Genomic DNA, 16,479 nt, shown 5'->3' on the forward strand with positions numbered 1-16,479 from the left:
AGCTTTGTAGGCTGTAAGAGTTGACGTGCAGATTCGTAGAGACTTACTTGGAAACGTGATGCTGAAACATGAACATAAAAGAAGTATGTTTGAATTGCAACTGCATAAAATATTATTCTGATTTTTCTGTCATCAAGGGTTAAAGAACCTACGATGAAGAGCAACAGAACGTTAAAGAGAGATTGGGGAAACTGGTTCATCATAGGGATGAACTTCCAAATTCATAAAACAACAACACTATGGACCTGCCGATCAGGGCTGTTTGGCCGGTTTTAGCCTAAAAGCTTCAAGCTCACAGTGATAAAAGCCAGAAGAAAATTTCAAGTCTCCTAACAATTTCACTGGGGAAAGGCAACAATCTGAAGCAAAAGTGCAGAAAGAAACGTCTAACTAGAAACTAATAATCACAATGCCCATGTTCAAGGACAACCAAGATGTTCTGACCAACTAAGAACTAACAATGGGATCGATTCACTTGGACGGATCCACCACGTCGAGTTTGGTGGTGCATGACAGGACTCTGAGGAAGACAGAGACGAGCGAGTCGCAGGACAGCGACCCTGATGATCCCCCACCGCTCCTCCTCGATCGGAACGCCTTCATCTTCAACTTCCCCACAAATTTTCTAGTTTTCTCGGGGACTGTCTCCTTCCTGGAGAAAGTATAGCTCCTCAGGTACATCTGCCTGCAGGAATAGCTGTCCACAACTCTCTGGTATTCCCTCCTCCTCCCAGACGAGCAAATACTACCATTACTACCAGTCCCCTTTTCCGCCACCGTCTTGACGAACTCGACGTCGGATTCCGGCCACCTATAAACGTTGAGATATGTTGGTCTCAACGGCGCTCTGGTCTCCATGCAACCGGAGGTTGGAAGCTGGATGGTAGGAGAGAAAAAAAAAAAAGGCTGAAGAAAGAAGAGAGGGTCTTCTGATAACGTAGGGAGAGATTGGAAAGGACTTTTAGGCAACAAGGAATATCTAATGCATGGGAAGCAACTTTTAGGCAAATCTTAGTGCAACAAATTTTTCCGTGTTTGCATTTTGTAGGGGTGGAGTCGGCAGGTCATTGGGTCCCTCAATAAATGCGACCCAATATTTGATCCATTGTCAAAAAAAGTCATTCAGTTGCTAATTGTATTTCGACTCGGTACGTTTCATAATTGAATATGAATTCAGGTTCAATATCCAAGTAGGATCCAATAAAGATATACCCCGATTATACATAATGCTGGTTGGATTCAAATTCAGGTTTTAATGAACAGACAGAAACCCATCGGAGACGCATCTATGTTCTTAGGTTCATTGAAGAAGATCAGCAGATATGTTGTCTGTTTATCTTCTTTTTTTTATCTTCTCTACTAAAATCAGTTCTCAGAAAGAAAATTTACCATCTAACAAAACTTCAGCAACTGTGAACTGGATATGCATTTGGATAAGATCAAGAAGCACCAATTCTGATGTGGGTAAGTTCTAAAGCGAATTGAATACCGAAAAGACTCAGGTTGATGTCAAGAAGTCCGGGAAATAATGATGATCACCATGAAGTTTGTTTCCAACATGATTCTAAGAATTAGATGCAAACTACTCGTAGAAGAGCTGATAATGATAACTTTCCGCTTATCAAGATGCCAAGTAGAAAACGAAATCCTCGCTCATTTGGTCTTCGCGGTACATCTCCCGATCGACATGTTCCTTTCTAGTCAAGGGTCAACTGCCTCCTTTAATTCCCCTGAAGTCGTAGAGGTTCTCTGAAACTGTAATACATCATATTAAGCTATGGAAGCAACTTTATGTAGAATTCTCAGTAAGAACACGAAAAAGATATATCTGGAAATTTGTCTTGGAAGCAAGTTCTTGGTTCAGCCAATCAGTTGACATTAGGCGGTGGCGCATATGATCTTAAGAGCCTTTTTCGCTGATTCACGGGAAACCTTAGCAGATTTTGTTATCGCAGATCGGCAGATGAAAGAAGCAAGGCAACAGGGGAGAAGAACCATTAAAAAAAAAAAAAAAAAGCAGGGGAAGTTTCTTGGGGTACATACTGGAACGGACTTTTTTTTTTTCAAGGAGAAATTTTCACCCTATTTGGATTTGTAGTGATTCTCAAGGTGAGAAAACTTTATGTTGTTTGGATTTGGGGGTGCTTAAATTTTTTCCACCAATAAATAATGTTTTGTACGTGTTTGATAAAGGGGGTGCCCAAATCCATTTCACCTCTACAGAGTGGCGGTGGTAAAGTTCTTTCCACCAACAGCCTGTTTTATACAAGTCGCTTTGCACCGCCAATATATAGAGAGAATGATCTAACCTTCTTCACTCATTTTTAGGGTTGTTGGAGTGTGGAGCCTGATCCTAAGCCTATAGGTTTCCCTTGAATTGCAATTTGGTAGTGACGGCATCCTTGTATTTTCTTCTGCGCTGCGCTTAACCTTGGCTTTTGGGAACCATGTAAATCCTTGTGTTTTTTCTTCTTCTTCTCTTCTTGTTGATCTTGATTTTATGAGAGAGGAAACTTCGTTCCAAACACGTCTAGTCCTACAAACACAAGCCCTTCGATGACTGATCGGCTGCCTTCTTTCTGATAGACAGGTTTCGCCGAATCTAAAACTAAGTGCGCTACTCTTTACTCAAAACTGGAGAGACAGATTCTTATGAAATGGACTATCAGTTCTGCACATTCCCATTTCGTGAAACAAGTAGCAGGAATGAGTTCTCAGATGGAGAAGAGGATGAGGATGAGGATGAAGAAAGGTTATGAGGTAATTCGAGTTGCAAATGTATAATGTTCCCATCATTCAATAGGCCTATATACTTGAGAAATACATACCTTAAGCTAGAAGCCTAGAACCACTAATGGCTTGACAAAGCCATTTGCGGCTTCTGCCTCTCTAGGCTTCGCTTCGCAGCTCGCGTAGTCCACTTCGCTCGTAGGCAACACTCTCTCTATGAAAAAAAGGCGCTAGGCTCTAATTATCCACCTATCACATCTGGTTGACTTGCCTCTGGGGGGTCATCTTACTCATTGATTCACTTGTAGCTCGCCCATCATTACCTAATCAAATTGTATACTCCAAAAGTTTAGTCTTGTACCTAAAGATTGTGGAGGCTCATGGCAGACTTATAAATGAGGTTGATAAATTGGTTGGTTGTATTTGTTTCTAACCTTTTCTTTCGAGTTTGAATTGAAACCGCTAAAGAGTGGATTGGAATCCTGGGGCCCGAGCCCAAGAGTAGGTTGGGCACCTTAAACCTAGGGCCCAAGCCCAAGAGTTTAGTCCACTATTTAAAAATTGTGGACGACATTGAGGGACCTGTAAAGAAGGTTGTTAAAGTAATCGTTGTTCTTGTTTATAGTATTTTCGGGCAGGAATGGGAACTGCTAGGTAGTGGGTTGAGATCCATCGACATGAGCCCGAACCCAAGAGGGGGTCGGATTATAATAATATGTTTCTTAGCATATGATTTTGAATAAAACCTGGAATGAATGTCAAAATTTTCAAACCCAACCAATTTTATTTTATTAGGTACCGGAAGACATAGACCCGACAGATTTCAAACCGAAGACGAATATAACAGGAAGTGAAAACTGTCTCACTGCTGGGTGTGATTTCATGATGTAAGAATCCAGAAACCTAAGAATTGCATCCAGCCATGTGTGACGGCAACTGGAGGAGAGTTTCATCCAACCATGCGCAAAGAGTGACTGCTAAGTTTTGAAATATGATAACATGATGTGATAAAGATGGATGCAGTAGCCATTGTTAATCCAGAAGGGTCGAGGCATCTACCTCACCAACTTCATTTAATGGGATGCTTCTGTCAGGGCCCAGAGACGTCGATCTTGTTTGACGATGAGCCTTCTACTCAAGTTTGACAAGAAAGAGGTTCATGAGAACCGCACAATCGGTGCTTATAATGGCGGCCAATGTTTGTTTGAGATGACAAGAAAAATCATTGATGGAGATGGAAGATCATGAGGATCACGTAAGCAGGCAAGATCAGTTTGGACCGTAATCAGATTTCGACCTCATAATATTCAGATTCAGATACTATAACATTTTTTTTCTAATTGTTTTTTTAGTTTGTCTTGCTGATTCCAATTAAATAGTTCTAACTTCATGTTGGTAATTGGATCATATCGACCCATTTGCATCCTAAATTCAAGTCTGGCTTCTATTTCTAATATGAATCCTTTCTTCTACATGAAGTTTCTGCAGATCTGACCGGAAATATTTAATCCAAGCGCCTGCCTAATTCCTTCACAATTAAGATCCATTAATGGCCCTGTAAATTTCAATCCTAGCCTGGCAGCTAGTAGCCAACTAGTAGGAAAAGAAAAAATAAGACCAAGGTTTTGATCTGAAATACTTGAGCTTGAAATAAACCAGTCATGCTTGAGTCAAAATCTAAACTTGTTCTTTAACAATCCGAGTTTAAGCACCACCCTTAGTTGCTTCATTTATTTCTTGATTTTACGGATATGTGCGATGATCTTCTGAAAGAAAAAAAGATATTCTAAATTGACAAATTTACTTATGCACACGAATATGTATCAGTATATCAAGTATATGATATGTCAATTACATGCAATATTTGCCTGCGTGCTTGATTGCTCAACGAAGATTGAACAATACCAACAGCAAACTTGTACCTTCAGAGGCATTTATTATTACTAATAATTTGCTCGGTGGGTACTTAGCTGGAGTAATACTTTTTTTTTATTCCCTTTCCATGGGCGCATGTGTATTTGAATGAATTCATTAGTTGGCCCCGAGCAACCTTACCTTTAAAGTGCATTTATAAATATTTCAACCCAATTGGTTTTTCTTGTCTTATTTGGACGGGATCAAAACCAAACTATGAAAACCAAGATTTTGCTTAAGAACATTCATCCCAAGGTAGCTCGATATAAATTTCGAGTAGAAAATAATCAAATGGACTAGCAAGAAAGCTAAAGGGTTTTTTGGTAGTTGGAAAACTATGCCAATGATTCATGGATTTAACCCAAAGATCGAAACATATTCTTCGGACATTAGAACTACGTGTTCATGATTCTGTCCTAATCTTTAAAATATATTCATAAAACACTCACAAAGTTTTTCATTTTTCATTTGTGAAACACTCTTAAAAACTGTATTAAATGCAGAGTACTTATGATTCAGTTCATAAAAGTGCTTTTAATTACAGTCAACTTTTGAAGTGATTGCAGCACTTTTTAACTACTTTGAGTAATGATCAAATAGTTTTCCTTTTACTAATGACACCTGTTAACTTTTTCATAATTTTACAAGGTGTTGGAGCATTTAAAGGACTAATTTTTTATAATCCACCATATTCTCGGTTCTTAAAGGTCAGTTTTTTTCTAAAAGAGAAATAAAAAATAATTATTCCCTGCAAAAGGATCGTGAAAAATATATTTTAGTTGAGATAAAACAAAATCACTAATGTATGTCCAGTTCATAGTTTTTGTTTTCTTGTCTTCTACCACACCATGAAAACAACTTATATTCTAAATTATTATAAGCCATATCTCTCGGCCTCCCTAATCGCATCGGCAACGTTGATACGACGGTTATATCAACGTTTACCTGCCGACATGAATAATATTGATACGAACTATAGGATGATTACATTTTTTACTAGTATATGGCTCAGAAACTTTAGCATTTACTGCTTCTTGAGTAATAAACAAAAGATTGAAACACTTCATAAGTTGGAGATTTAGGTGAGCGTTGGTGCTTGGTATAAACTTTATGGACGTCAATTAATATAGTGATTCAACTGCATATGCAGCATGATGCCTAAGAATCAAACCGATAGATTTTCATTAGCAATAGCCAATGTGACCAACTATTTTATAACCAAAGAAGTTCTAGTTTTATAATCACGAGTGATAAACCTGACTCGCCTTAGATTACTTATAAAAAAAAACTTGATTTCATTAAAAAAAACTGGATTAGATGAAGGTATCATTGAAAATGCTCCCAAGAAAATTAAAGTAAGTTGCACAATGAATGCCCACACACATGCAATCATTTATAATTATATGATCATGTATAATTATATATATGGAATACATTTAGATTAACTTTCATTTATGCCATAGAAATATTGTTAGTCACTTAATTTTAAATGAAGGAAATAAAGGGCGGGGACTGCAGGATTGACGTGTGGGAAGCCCGACAGTCAACGCTATCAACATTCATATCTTCCGCAACTCCTCGGGGAAGAGTGAACGGAAAGTGAAAAGATCCAATGATCTTTCGCAAGCGGACGTTCAAAACGCCATGCATCTTCCAATTTCCCATAAACAACTCTCCGCCGCGACCTCATTTCGTGGACGACCTTTTACTCATCGAGAACGATTCAGGACCTCCTTCCTTGCATCACTCTGAAAGATGATTCGTTCGATCACCAAATTTGCTCCCCCGTCCCCTTACACCTCACGTTCTGCGCGACAATCGAGGTCTACACGGGTAGCTGGTCGTCGCACCTAAACCGGAAACTTGTGCCGCTTTCCTTTTGACCTGAAAACACCATTCCGGAAGAAATCGAGTAACTTGAGGAGTGAATCTTGCTTACGGTCAACGGCGACGGCGAAAGTCCCGATCCATCTCCGGTGCACCGGAAATTTCAGAAACGGAACGCAATTTATTAAGCCGTCGGAAAATCACCATTGATCTTTTCTCCTTAACATTAATTTCAGGTGATGCCAAGATGGCAATCAATTTCCATTGGTTAGTGATTTAAAAAGTTCACGAAACTGATTAACGGGGACGTAGTTATATGTTTTTTCACAAAGTTTTTACACCATGGGGCCTGTTCACAATTTCGGACCCGCCGAAAAAACCAACACCGTTTCGAGTTTTATGGGGAAAAAAATTGAAAAGAAGAATAAATTCCAAAACTATATCCAAAAAAAAGTAAGAAAACACCAAGTCCGGCAGCCATGGCCGGAGTTCTCCTGAGGCCGGTCCGCTTCTTTGGGGATCGATTCTTCAGCTGCGCTTGTTCTTGCTGCCGAGGAGCAAGGCGACGTAGAACAATAACCTGAACAGGAATCCCCAGGCCAGCGTCGCCCAGAAGCACTCCCACTTGCTCAGCTGCGTGATGCTCTGCTCTTTCAGTATGTCGACTCCCGTCATCACGCACGACGTCATGTTTACGTTCACGCCCAAGGAGCTGCTCAGCGCGCGGAGAAGCCCGGCCTTGGTGTCCGCCCCCAGACCCTTCAGCGGCGTGTTGTCGAACATCTGCGCCCCCGTCGAGAAGCACCTCACCGGATCGTCGAACTCGTTCTGCAGAACCCCCTCGTATGGGTACTTCACCAGAGAGATGTAGTGGAACCATATCCAGTATAGTGGAATCCGGTCTCGGTTGATGAAAAAGCCGCTGAAGAGGAGGAAGTAGGCCAGGACGGCCACCACCACGGTGTATCCCATCATCACGTGGGAGATGACGCCGGAGAGGAAGGTGACGAAGCCGCTGCCGGCCCAGAAGGAGGCGAAGATTATGGCCAGGAAGTAGAGGAAGCCTTGCGTTCCTCCGGCGAGGCCGACGGCCCAAAAGGTGATGGCGGCGAATGCGACGGAGAGGAGGACAAGAGGCGGGGCAGCGACGATGGCGTTGGAGAGGACGTAGGAGGAGCGACGGTAGGCGTTGTAGGCGGTCTCCCTCATGAAGATATAACGCTCCTGCAGGAATACGGGGAGCGCGTCGGCGCATGTGTAGAAGGTAGTGGACATGGCGAACGCGAAGAAACCGAGCCGCTCCTGGATTCCCTTAGGCGAGGTGTCGAGTCGCCAGAACATGGTGGCCAGGATGACGCCGGTGACCACCACCGCCGCCAGGCGCATGAAGAAGAGCTCCGGCGTGCGCCGAGTGTTGGACGCAGACCGCTTCGTGAGGATGACCGTCTCCTTCCAGAATGGGTTCGCGAACGCCGGCATGGAGCCGGAGCGGGACGAGCTCCGCCCTCCCTCCGTGGCATTGCCCGAGACGAGCTTCCCCCTCGAAATGCTCGCGCTGATGGCGTCCTTCAGCGTCAGACCCAGCTGGTCTGGCCCCGGCGAGCGGACGAACCTGGTGGCTCGCCAATTGTTGTGGAACTCTACCAAGCCCGCGATGCCTGCGGGGCTAACCTCGAGCTCGCGGATGAGGTCGAGTGCGAACTCCGTCTGGTTCTCGTTCTCCGGCACCGGCCGACCGAATTCCGACAGAAAGGTGGGGAGGTTCGAAGGGGTGCCGCTGTAAACAGTGTTGCCGCGGGAGAGGATGATCATGCGGTCAAGCAGCTGGACGATACGGTAGCTGGGCTGGTGGACGGACATGATGACGATGCTGCCGGTGCGGGCGATCCTCTGGAGGACCTTGACGACCATGAAGGCGCTGGTGGAGTCGAGCCCCGAGGTGGGCTCGTCGAGAAACAGGAGGATGGGATCGTGGATGATGTCGATGCCGATGGAGACCCGCCTCCTCTCCCCGCCGGAGACTCCGCGGTGGCCCTCGTCCCCTATGATCGTCTTGGCCGCCCGGCGGAGGCCCAGCTGGTCGATCAGCGCCTGCACACGCTCTCGCTTCTTCGACTTGGACAGGGTGCGAGGAAGCCGGAACTCTGCCGAGTAGGTGAGTGTCTCCTCGACTGTGAGCATAGGAAAAAGGAGATCGTCCTGCATCACGTAAGCCGAGATGGACCTCATCAACCGATCATCGAGCGCCTCGCCGTTGAGCGTGACGTTCCCCTTCAGGCTCCCCTTCGCGATCCGGTTCGCCAGCGCGTCGATCAGCGTGGACTTGCCCGACCCGCTCGCTCCCATCACGGCCAGGATCTCGCCATCCCGGGCCTCTCCGGAAATCCGGTTCAGCAGCGTCTTCGTCTCGGAGAACTTGCCCACGCTGCCGGCGGGGAAGGAAGCGTCGACGGTCGTCGACGGCAGCGTCTTCGAGCTGCGCCCGGCGAGCACCTTGCGCCGCAGACGGACGCTGTAGGTGAGGTCGGTGAAGGACAGAACAAACGGCACGGGTCTCGCGGTTTCCTCCATCTGCAGGGCCCGGTGATCCGGGGAAGGCTGCGACAGGGCTTCGGTGGCGCGGGCGGTGTCCCCAACGTGCTTAAGAAGCTCGCCCAGCTTCGGGACGGCATGCCGGCTGCTTCCGATGCCGGTGGGCACCTCGAGGTCACCGTTGTCGTCATTCTGACCGGAAAGGAAGTTTCTCCGGCCATCTAAAGAGGCAGGATTCATCTGGTTCGATGGAGTGGGCATCTGAAAGTGATCAAAGGGGGAGAGACGAGAAGAGAAAGGTGACGAGTGTGATATTTATACGTGGGGTTGAAGCGGGAGTATTAAAGGTATGGCAGGTGGCCGTTAGGTTTAACGTTCTATTTCTTTTTCTCCTGTGGCCAACCGCCTGCGGCAGGGAGGGAGGCGCCGCGGTGACGTCCCCTTCTCACACTCCCGCCGGTAAACGGCTTCCCCGCCAATTCTCTTCCGTTGACCCACCAGCGGAGGTGTGAGTTGACCGGAGCGGCGAGCCCACCAGTTGACCGAGTCCGAAACTTCGATCGGTGGGCTCGAGCCAGCTTCCTAGCTCATGCGACCAACCTCATTTCCACAAAAAAAAAAAAAAAAAAAAAGAAGGGGAAAGATTTACGATGGCTTTTCCAGGAGTACAAGAAAGGAGGGGTTCAATTCAAAGGGTCGCGCTCGAGCCTAACTACTTGGAATAAAAGCTACTAAAAAAATTAAATGCCACACGGACACGGTTTCATCACCCCTTCTTTTTCTAGAAAGGAAAAAGCAACTTACAAAGACGGCACTGCCCTTTGGGTACACAACGATACGTGTCACCCACGTCTTAAGACTTGTGCCTTAAGATACATCGCATTTCAAGCTTCTCGAACCCCTTTTATCCGTAACAGCATTTGGAGAACGAGTAAATGCCGGCCGTTTCAGTAAAGACGGGCGGACGGTGCAATAACTTCTCGCCGTCGGCCGACGCTTAGGAAGCCAATTGGCGACTTTTTATTACTGCCATTTATTATCTGATTATATTAAAAGAAAAGTAAAAAAAAAAAAAAAAAAAAGACCCCAAAAAAGAAAAAAACTTGCTTGAGAGGTGGTGGGACGGACTTTTGAGAAAGTAGGTAAAAGGTAGGGCAACGTCCCCCGTAAAAGTTCCAGGATTGTTGACGCTTCTGGCTTCAATGCAATGCTGAACAAAATCCCAACAAAGAATAATAATATGTTGTGTATTTTAATTTTTTTTGAAGTTACTTGGGAAGGGAGTGTGTGAGGGGTGGGGGTTGGCCAACAGCCAAGGCCACTTGATCAAATCAACGCGTCCTTGATCGTTCTTTTAGTTGCGTTGGCGTTGGGTGGGAATGTGTTGAAGTTCCGGGCATGTAGGTGCATCTTCCCTCACCACCACTTTCATCATCTCTACTCTCCTCGGAAATGTTGACCGATACGCAGTTTCCGATTCCCGAGCTATGCTTCGACTCGGATCTTAGGCTCTTCCTTTTCTTTTCCCTCTTTGTATTTAAGATTCTCTTGATATTTATTCAGAGGCATACAACTAAACCTAAGTTTAAACTAACTAAACCCAACTTTATTATTATATATACATATACGTGTGTGTACTCATTTATTGGGGAGCTATGAAAGATGGAGTGAAACCAACATTGGAGGTTGACCTTTCCACTCCCATTTCTTGTATCTTAAGTTTCTACACATTTAATGTACAACAACAGCACATGCAGATCCCTCATGCTACGACCATTTTTCATATACCAGGAGTCCGATTCACGAACTTGTATGATTTTTTTTTTTTAATCTAAATACCATATGGATCAAATTTTTTTTTTTTTTTAAAAAAAAGAAGCCTACATCTTTTTTGTTGAATTTTTTTTAAGACATCGATTCATGCTAGAGGCGCCATGATCAATGCTACGCAAGCTGAGAATGCGTGTTTGGTCCGATTTAGTTGAAACGATGCGGAAGGATGAGTTTTCAAATACCCAGTTGCTGGGCTTTGGGGTGTGGGGGAAAGAAAATGTGGAAAATTCAATTGTGTGAAGAGGTGTTCATTTTTTTCTTTTTTTTCCATGAAAGTGTTTCTTAAGAAGCAAGATCATAAGTTGGAGATCTTCCTCAACCACCTTTTGTATGAGAAATTCTTTTTCTTATCATAATTAGAGCTGCACGAGAGCGAACCAAAGGCATTACTGGAGTTAGCCCTGTGCCTCACTTGTACTGGTGCTTCATAATTTCCAAGATATTTATTAGTCTGGCGCTTCATAATTTCCAAGAAACATGTCATTTTCAATAGAAAGATCTCTAGAAGATCAACTTATAAACTGTCACGTTAGCAGCAGTGAAAAAATCATTCTGGTCCTTCCCGACCTCAAGAAGAGTGCCATTCGTACTACTTTGCTGTATATATCAATGTAACCACAAAGCCAGGCAAAGGATTTAGGAGAGCTTGTTTGCTTAGAAAATGTAATATGTTTGAAGTGAAAGTGAAGCTACAACCCAGATGATCTTCAGATGGTTGCTTAGGATCTGTTTCATAAACGGAAGAGTATGTAATCGTATCATGAATATAACTTAAAAGAAAGAAGAGTTACGAACCAAACGGGTTTCTGGACACTTAGTTCATAGTGTTCTATGAATCCTTGCATAGATTATTAGAAGATTTTTGTGTTTCCTATGTTTTGAAAGGTGTGGCTTAAAGAAAGACTTACCAAATTATTCCAAGAGTTAAACCTTGGTGCCAATTAGCTTTTAACTTATGAAACACACTTGGGGCCACTTGGATGACAACTCAACAGAGGTTTTGATTTTAACATCAAAACTGGGTTTTAGCTAAAATCCAATTTTGACAAAAACATGGTCTCTATAAAGATCCTAAAAAACTGCCACCCACTAGATTTTTTTATACAAAACTGAATTTTCCCCCTATTTTAAGTTTTTAACTTGCCATCCAATCGTCCAAACAGGTTTTAAAAACTTGGGGTTTCAACCAAGTTTTTACAAAAGGTGGTTTTAACAAAACTAAGGTTTTTTTTTTCTTTTTTGAAAGTGCCGGCTAAACCCCATAAGTGAATATCTTATTTATATATTAGTGTTTTATTGCTAGATCTAGAACCGTAACTACAATCCTTCTACTTATTGTAGATCGAAAACATAATACTTTTCAACCATGTGTTCTTAGAACCTCTTATCAAACGCCCTCATAGAATTCTACCAAACCCACTTAACCAGGGATGTGAAACTCTTGCGAACATTTTCATCGATTTGTGTAGTTTAAGTAGACAGGAATATGAAACTCTTGTCGATTTGTACAGCTTTTTAATCCGAATTTCAGGTGGATACGCTCCTACCCGTCATAAATATGCTAATTAAATAAAGATGCTTCAAGGTATTAGTAGTCAAATTATCAAATTCTTTCTTAATAGATTTCACACCTTTTGCTTTTCTTTAAACCCTTTCACCACCTGACATGGCGAGAACTAATTGATCCAATTCTGTCATCTTCGTGATAAAACAGCCGACCAATAGTATATGTTATAGCGTCTGTTAATCTTTAATGTGAATTTAATCTCCGTTGAGGAGAAACAGAGGATCGAGTGGCCCGAAATACTGCCGTCAGCGTCAAGATTCATCGCTGTAAATGTGGCCAGATTGACCTAATCTGGTAAGCGGACGGTCGGAAACTTGCAGATGCATGCGCTGGAGTCTTCTAAACTTTTGATCGTTTACTTGCACGGTTGGAACTAAGTCTGACAGGTTATCTTAGCTCCTGATCATTTACTCAGTCTACCATTTTATACAGCTTGTTACATTGACCTGGTGAACAATTAATTGGTTCACCTAAAAATGAGAAACAAACAAAATTCATGTGAAAGATATGAAAATCTGGGTGCTGCTTTCTTGGCCAGATAGATGGGCAGCTGAAAGCTAAACACATTTGGTGCACCAACTGCTTCCTTTCATGTTTCTCATGAAGGCCTCTACTTTATGAGCCCGCCATAGATGCAGGGCCATTGATGCACATTTAAAGAAACCCATCACAGAAACGAACTCCGGGCCCCCATCTTCCTTTCAGATGGGACTTCCATCGTAGAATACAAGAACAATCATCAATAAAAAGTAGTCATCCTCACAGAAATTTCTAGATATATATATATATCTAGAAAAGATTGATGACAACGAGGAGAAGTATCACCTGTATACATTAGAATCCCAAAACTAAGATTCGACAAGGACGTCGATATATAATCGACCTCCCTTTATCCAACATCTCATTTAACCAAAGATAGAAACAGATGAAAAAAATACAGATTAGCAGCTATACACCATGGTAGTTCCATAGTACATAAAGGTATTCAACACAACATCCATCAACTGTAACTTTTTTTTTTTGAAAAAAAAAAGAAGAAAAAAGAAAAAACCAGCGCCGGCTAGGCTTCCCGGCGGCACGGCCGCCTGAGGGCGGTGACTCTTACCGCCGCTTGTTCTTGCTGCCGAACATCAAGGCGACGTAGAACAAGGCCCTGAAGAGGAAGCCCCAGGCGAGGGTCGCCCACAGGCACTCCCACTTGCTCAGCTGCGTGATCCCCTGCGCCTTGAGCACGTCCAGCCCCGTCGTCACGCACGTCTTCGCCGTGACGTTCACGCCGAGAGAGCCGCTCAGCGCGTTCAGGAACGCGGTCTTCGTCTCCGTGCTCAGCCCCTTGAGCGGCGTGTTGTCGAACATCTGCATCCCCGTCGTGAAGCACCGCCCGGGGTCGTCGAACTCGTTCTGCATCACCCCCTCGAACGGGTACTTCACCAGCGACAGGTAGTGGAACCATATCCAGTAGGCGGGGATGCGGTTCCGGGAGATGAACAGGCCGCTGAACAGCACGAAGTAGGCCAGGCAGGAGACGACCACAGTGTAGCCCAGCATCTCGTGGGCGAGCACGCCGGAAAGGAAGGTGACGAAGCCGCTGCCGGCCCAGAAGGATGCGAAGGTGACGGCTAGGAAGTAGAGGAACGCCTCGGTGCCCCCGGCGAGGCCCACGGCCCAAAAGGTGATGGCCGCGAACGCGATGGACAGCAGCAGCAGCGCCGGTATGGAGACCAGGGAGTGGGAGAGGACGTAGGAGGAGCGGCGGTAGGCGTTGTAGGCGGTCTCCCGCATGAAGACGTACCGCTCCTGGAGGAACGCCGGGAGCGCCTCGGCGCAGGTGTAGAACATGGTGGACATGGCGAAGGCGAAGAAGCCGAGCCGCTCCTGCAGCGCCTTGGGGGTCGTGTCCAGGCGCCAGAACACGGTCGCCAGAATGAACCCCGTCACCGTGACCGCCCCCAGGCGCACCAGGAACAGCTCCGGCATGCGCCACGCGTTCTTCATCGACCGCTTCGACAAGATCGCCGTCTCCTTCCACATCGGGTTGGCGAACGCCGGTACGGAGTCCGTTCCCGGTAGGGTCGCCAGCTCTCCGCCGGACGCAGCGCGGCCCGGCACGAGCTTCCCTCGTTTGATGCTCTCTCCGATGGCCTCCCTGAGCGTCAGGCTCGGCCCGTTGGGGACGGACGACCTGGAAGGTCGGGCGGTCGTCCACGAGGAGTGAAAGTCCGAGAGGCGCTTGATTCCTCCAGGCGTCACCTCCAGCTCGCGTATGAGGTCGAGTGCGAACTCCGTGTGGTTCTCGTTCTCCGGAGGCGGGTGGCCGAACTCGGAGAAGAAGGCCGGGATGCCCGACGGCGGGCCGCTGTACACCATGTGGCCGCGAGACAGGAAGATGGTGCGGTCGAGGAGGCTCACGATTCGGGAGCTCGGCTGGTGGACGGACATGATGACGACGCTGCCAGTGCGGGCGATCCTCTGGAGCACCCTGACGACTAGGAAAGCGCTGGTTGAATCGAGTCCTGAGGTGGGCTCGTCGAGAAACAAGATGATGGGATCATGGATGATGTCGATGCCGATGGAGACGCGCCGCCTCTCCCCGCCGGAGACGCCGCGGTGGCCCTCGTCGCCTATGATGGTCTTTGCCGCGTGCCGCAGACCCAGCTGTTCGATCAAGGTCTGGACTCGCTCCAGCTTCTGAGCCTTGGTAAGGGTGCGCGGCAGCCGGAATTCGGCAGCGAACGAGAGGGTCTCCTCCACGGTGAGCATCGGGAAGAGGAGGTCGTCCTGCATGACGTACGCGGAGATGGACTTCATCAACCGCCCGTCGAGCGGCTCGCCGTTGAGAGTCACCGTCCCCTTCAGGCTCCCCTTCGCGATTCGGCTCGCCAGCGCGTCGATCAGCGTCGACTTCCCCGACCCGCTCGCCCCCAGCACAGCCAGTATCTCGCCATCCCTCGCCTCCCCCGAAATCCGGTTCAGCAGCGTCTTCGTCTCAGAAAACTTGCCGATGTTCTCGCTGGAGTCCGTCCTCGACAGCGCGGCGGCCCTCCGGCGGGCGAACGACCCAGGGATCGGCATCGTCCGGCGGGTCCGGACGCTGTATGTGAGGTTGGTGAAGCTCAGGACGAAGGGTAGCGACGAGTCGCGCGGCGGGCTCATGGCCTGCAATTCCAACAACGCATGGTCGGGAGTACAGTCCGGCGCGTCGCGGGACCGAGGGTCCCCGACGACGAACTGCAGGAGCTCCCCCAGAGTCCGGCTGCCGCGACGGAGGGAGCCATTCCGGCGGTGACTATCCTCGCCGGAACGGTGGTCGGAGACCGACGGGCTCCTGCCGTAGGAGGGTGGAGTGCTGTGAAGCAGCATCTGATAGTCACGGTGGTTCTTTCTGGGTGGTGGGAAGACCGACTCCGTGGACTACGGCAGCTTGAAGCCCTAAACACAACCTCTATTTATGTGTCCGTTAACGAAGACAAGGAAGAAAACGTCCGAGCACGGGCAACCGGCTGAATCTCAAACGAGTTTGAATCCGGATCCGTATCGGATCCAAAACGTCGTTCTCAGCTTCAACCACAGACCATATTAAATTTGGAACTCTGCAAATCAAATTCAAACTCACCACTTTTCTTGGTCATCGAACTAACAGTTTTTGCAAGAGATAAATTGTGAGTGGGGTAATGTGAGGCGTAAACAAGCAGGTAGAGGGTAGAGCACCGTCCCCCTACCGTGAGAGGGAAATCTTATGAAATAAAGAAAAAAAAAAAGAATTGAATTTAGTGTCCATGCAGGACATAATATTTAAAAAGCTAGTCCTAGTGTCGTTGATTATGACAAGTTCCTCTTTTGTTTTGGTGGCGACTGGTCACCAACATTTTCTAATTCCATCGTCATTCTCTCTGGTGCTCAAGTCAAGTTAGCTCTATCTCCCACAGCCCTGTGCTTCATGTAGCTTATGGGGCAAGGGATAAGGTGGTTTTATTTCAAAAACAAAGTCCTAAATAGTGTCATTTAGAGGCTGGGGACACTTTGCGAGTGTCTCTTATGAGTCGGTCTTAATTTTTTTTTGAGCAGATTCATAAAAC

At 46.3% G+C, this 16,479-nt stretch overlaps 3 protein-coding genes across 3 annotated transcripts; all 3 read right to left on the reverse strand.

Moving 5' to 3' along the window:
• Positions 1 to 262: 262 nt before the first annotated feature.
• LOC116256771 (uncharacterized) lies at positions 263 to 980 on the reverse strand. Its single transcript, XM_031633250.2, has one exon. The coding sequence runs from the start codon at positions 856 to 858 to the stop codon at positions 472 to 474; it is 387 nt and encodes a 128-aa protein (XP_031489110.1). The 5' UTR covers positions 859 to 980; the 3' UTR covers positions 263 to 471.
• A 5,788-nt stretch (positions 981 to 6,768) lies between these two features.
• LOC116256799 (ABC transporter G family member 6-like) lies at positions 6,769 to 9,228 on the reverse strand. Its single transcript, XM_031633288.2, has one exon. It carries the CDS (start codon positions 9,040 to 9,042, stop codon positions 7,000 to 7,002), a length of 2,043 nt encoding a protein of 680 aa, XP_031489148.2. The 5' UTR covers positions 9,043 to 9,228; the 3' UTR covers positions 6,769 to 6,999.
• A 4,024-nt stretch (positions 9,229 to 13,252) lies between these two features.
• On the reverse strand, positions 13,253 to 15,829 carry LOC116256567 (ABC transporter G family member 16-like). The gene has a single exon (XM_031632967.2). It carries the CDS (start codon positions 15,761 to 15,763, stop codon positions 13,505 to 13,507), a length of 2,259 nt encoding a protein of 752 aa, XP_031488827.1. The 5' UTR covers positions 15,764 to 15,829; the 3' UTR covers positions 13,253 to 13,504.
• Positions 15,830 to 16,479: the final 650 nt, after the last annotated feature.

This window comes from Nymphaea colorata, chromosome 6 (genome assembly GCF_008831285.2).
Source record: "Nymphaea colorata isolate Beijing-Zhang1983 chromosome 6, ASM883128v2, whole genome shotgun sequence".
Lineage (NCBI taxonomy): Eukaryota > Viridiplantae > Streptophyta > Magnoliopsida > Nymphaeales > Nymphaeaceae > Nymphaea > Nymphaea colorata.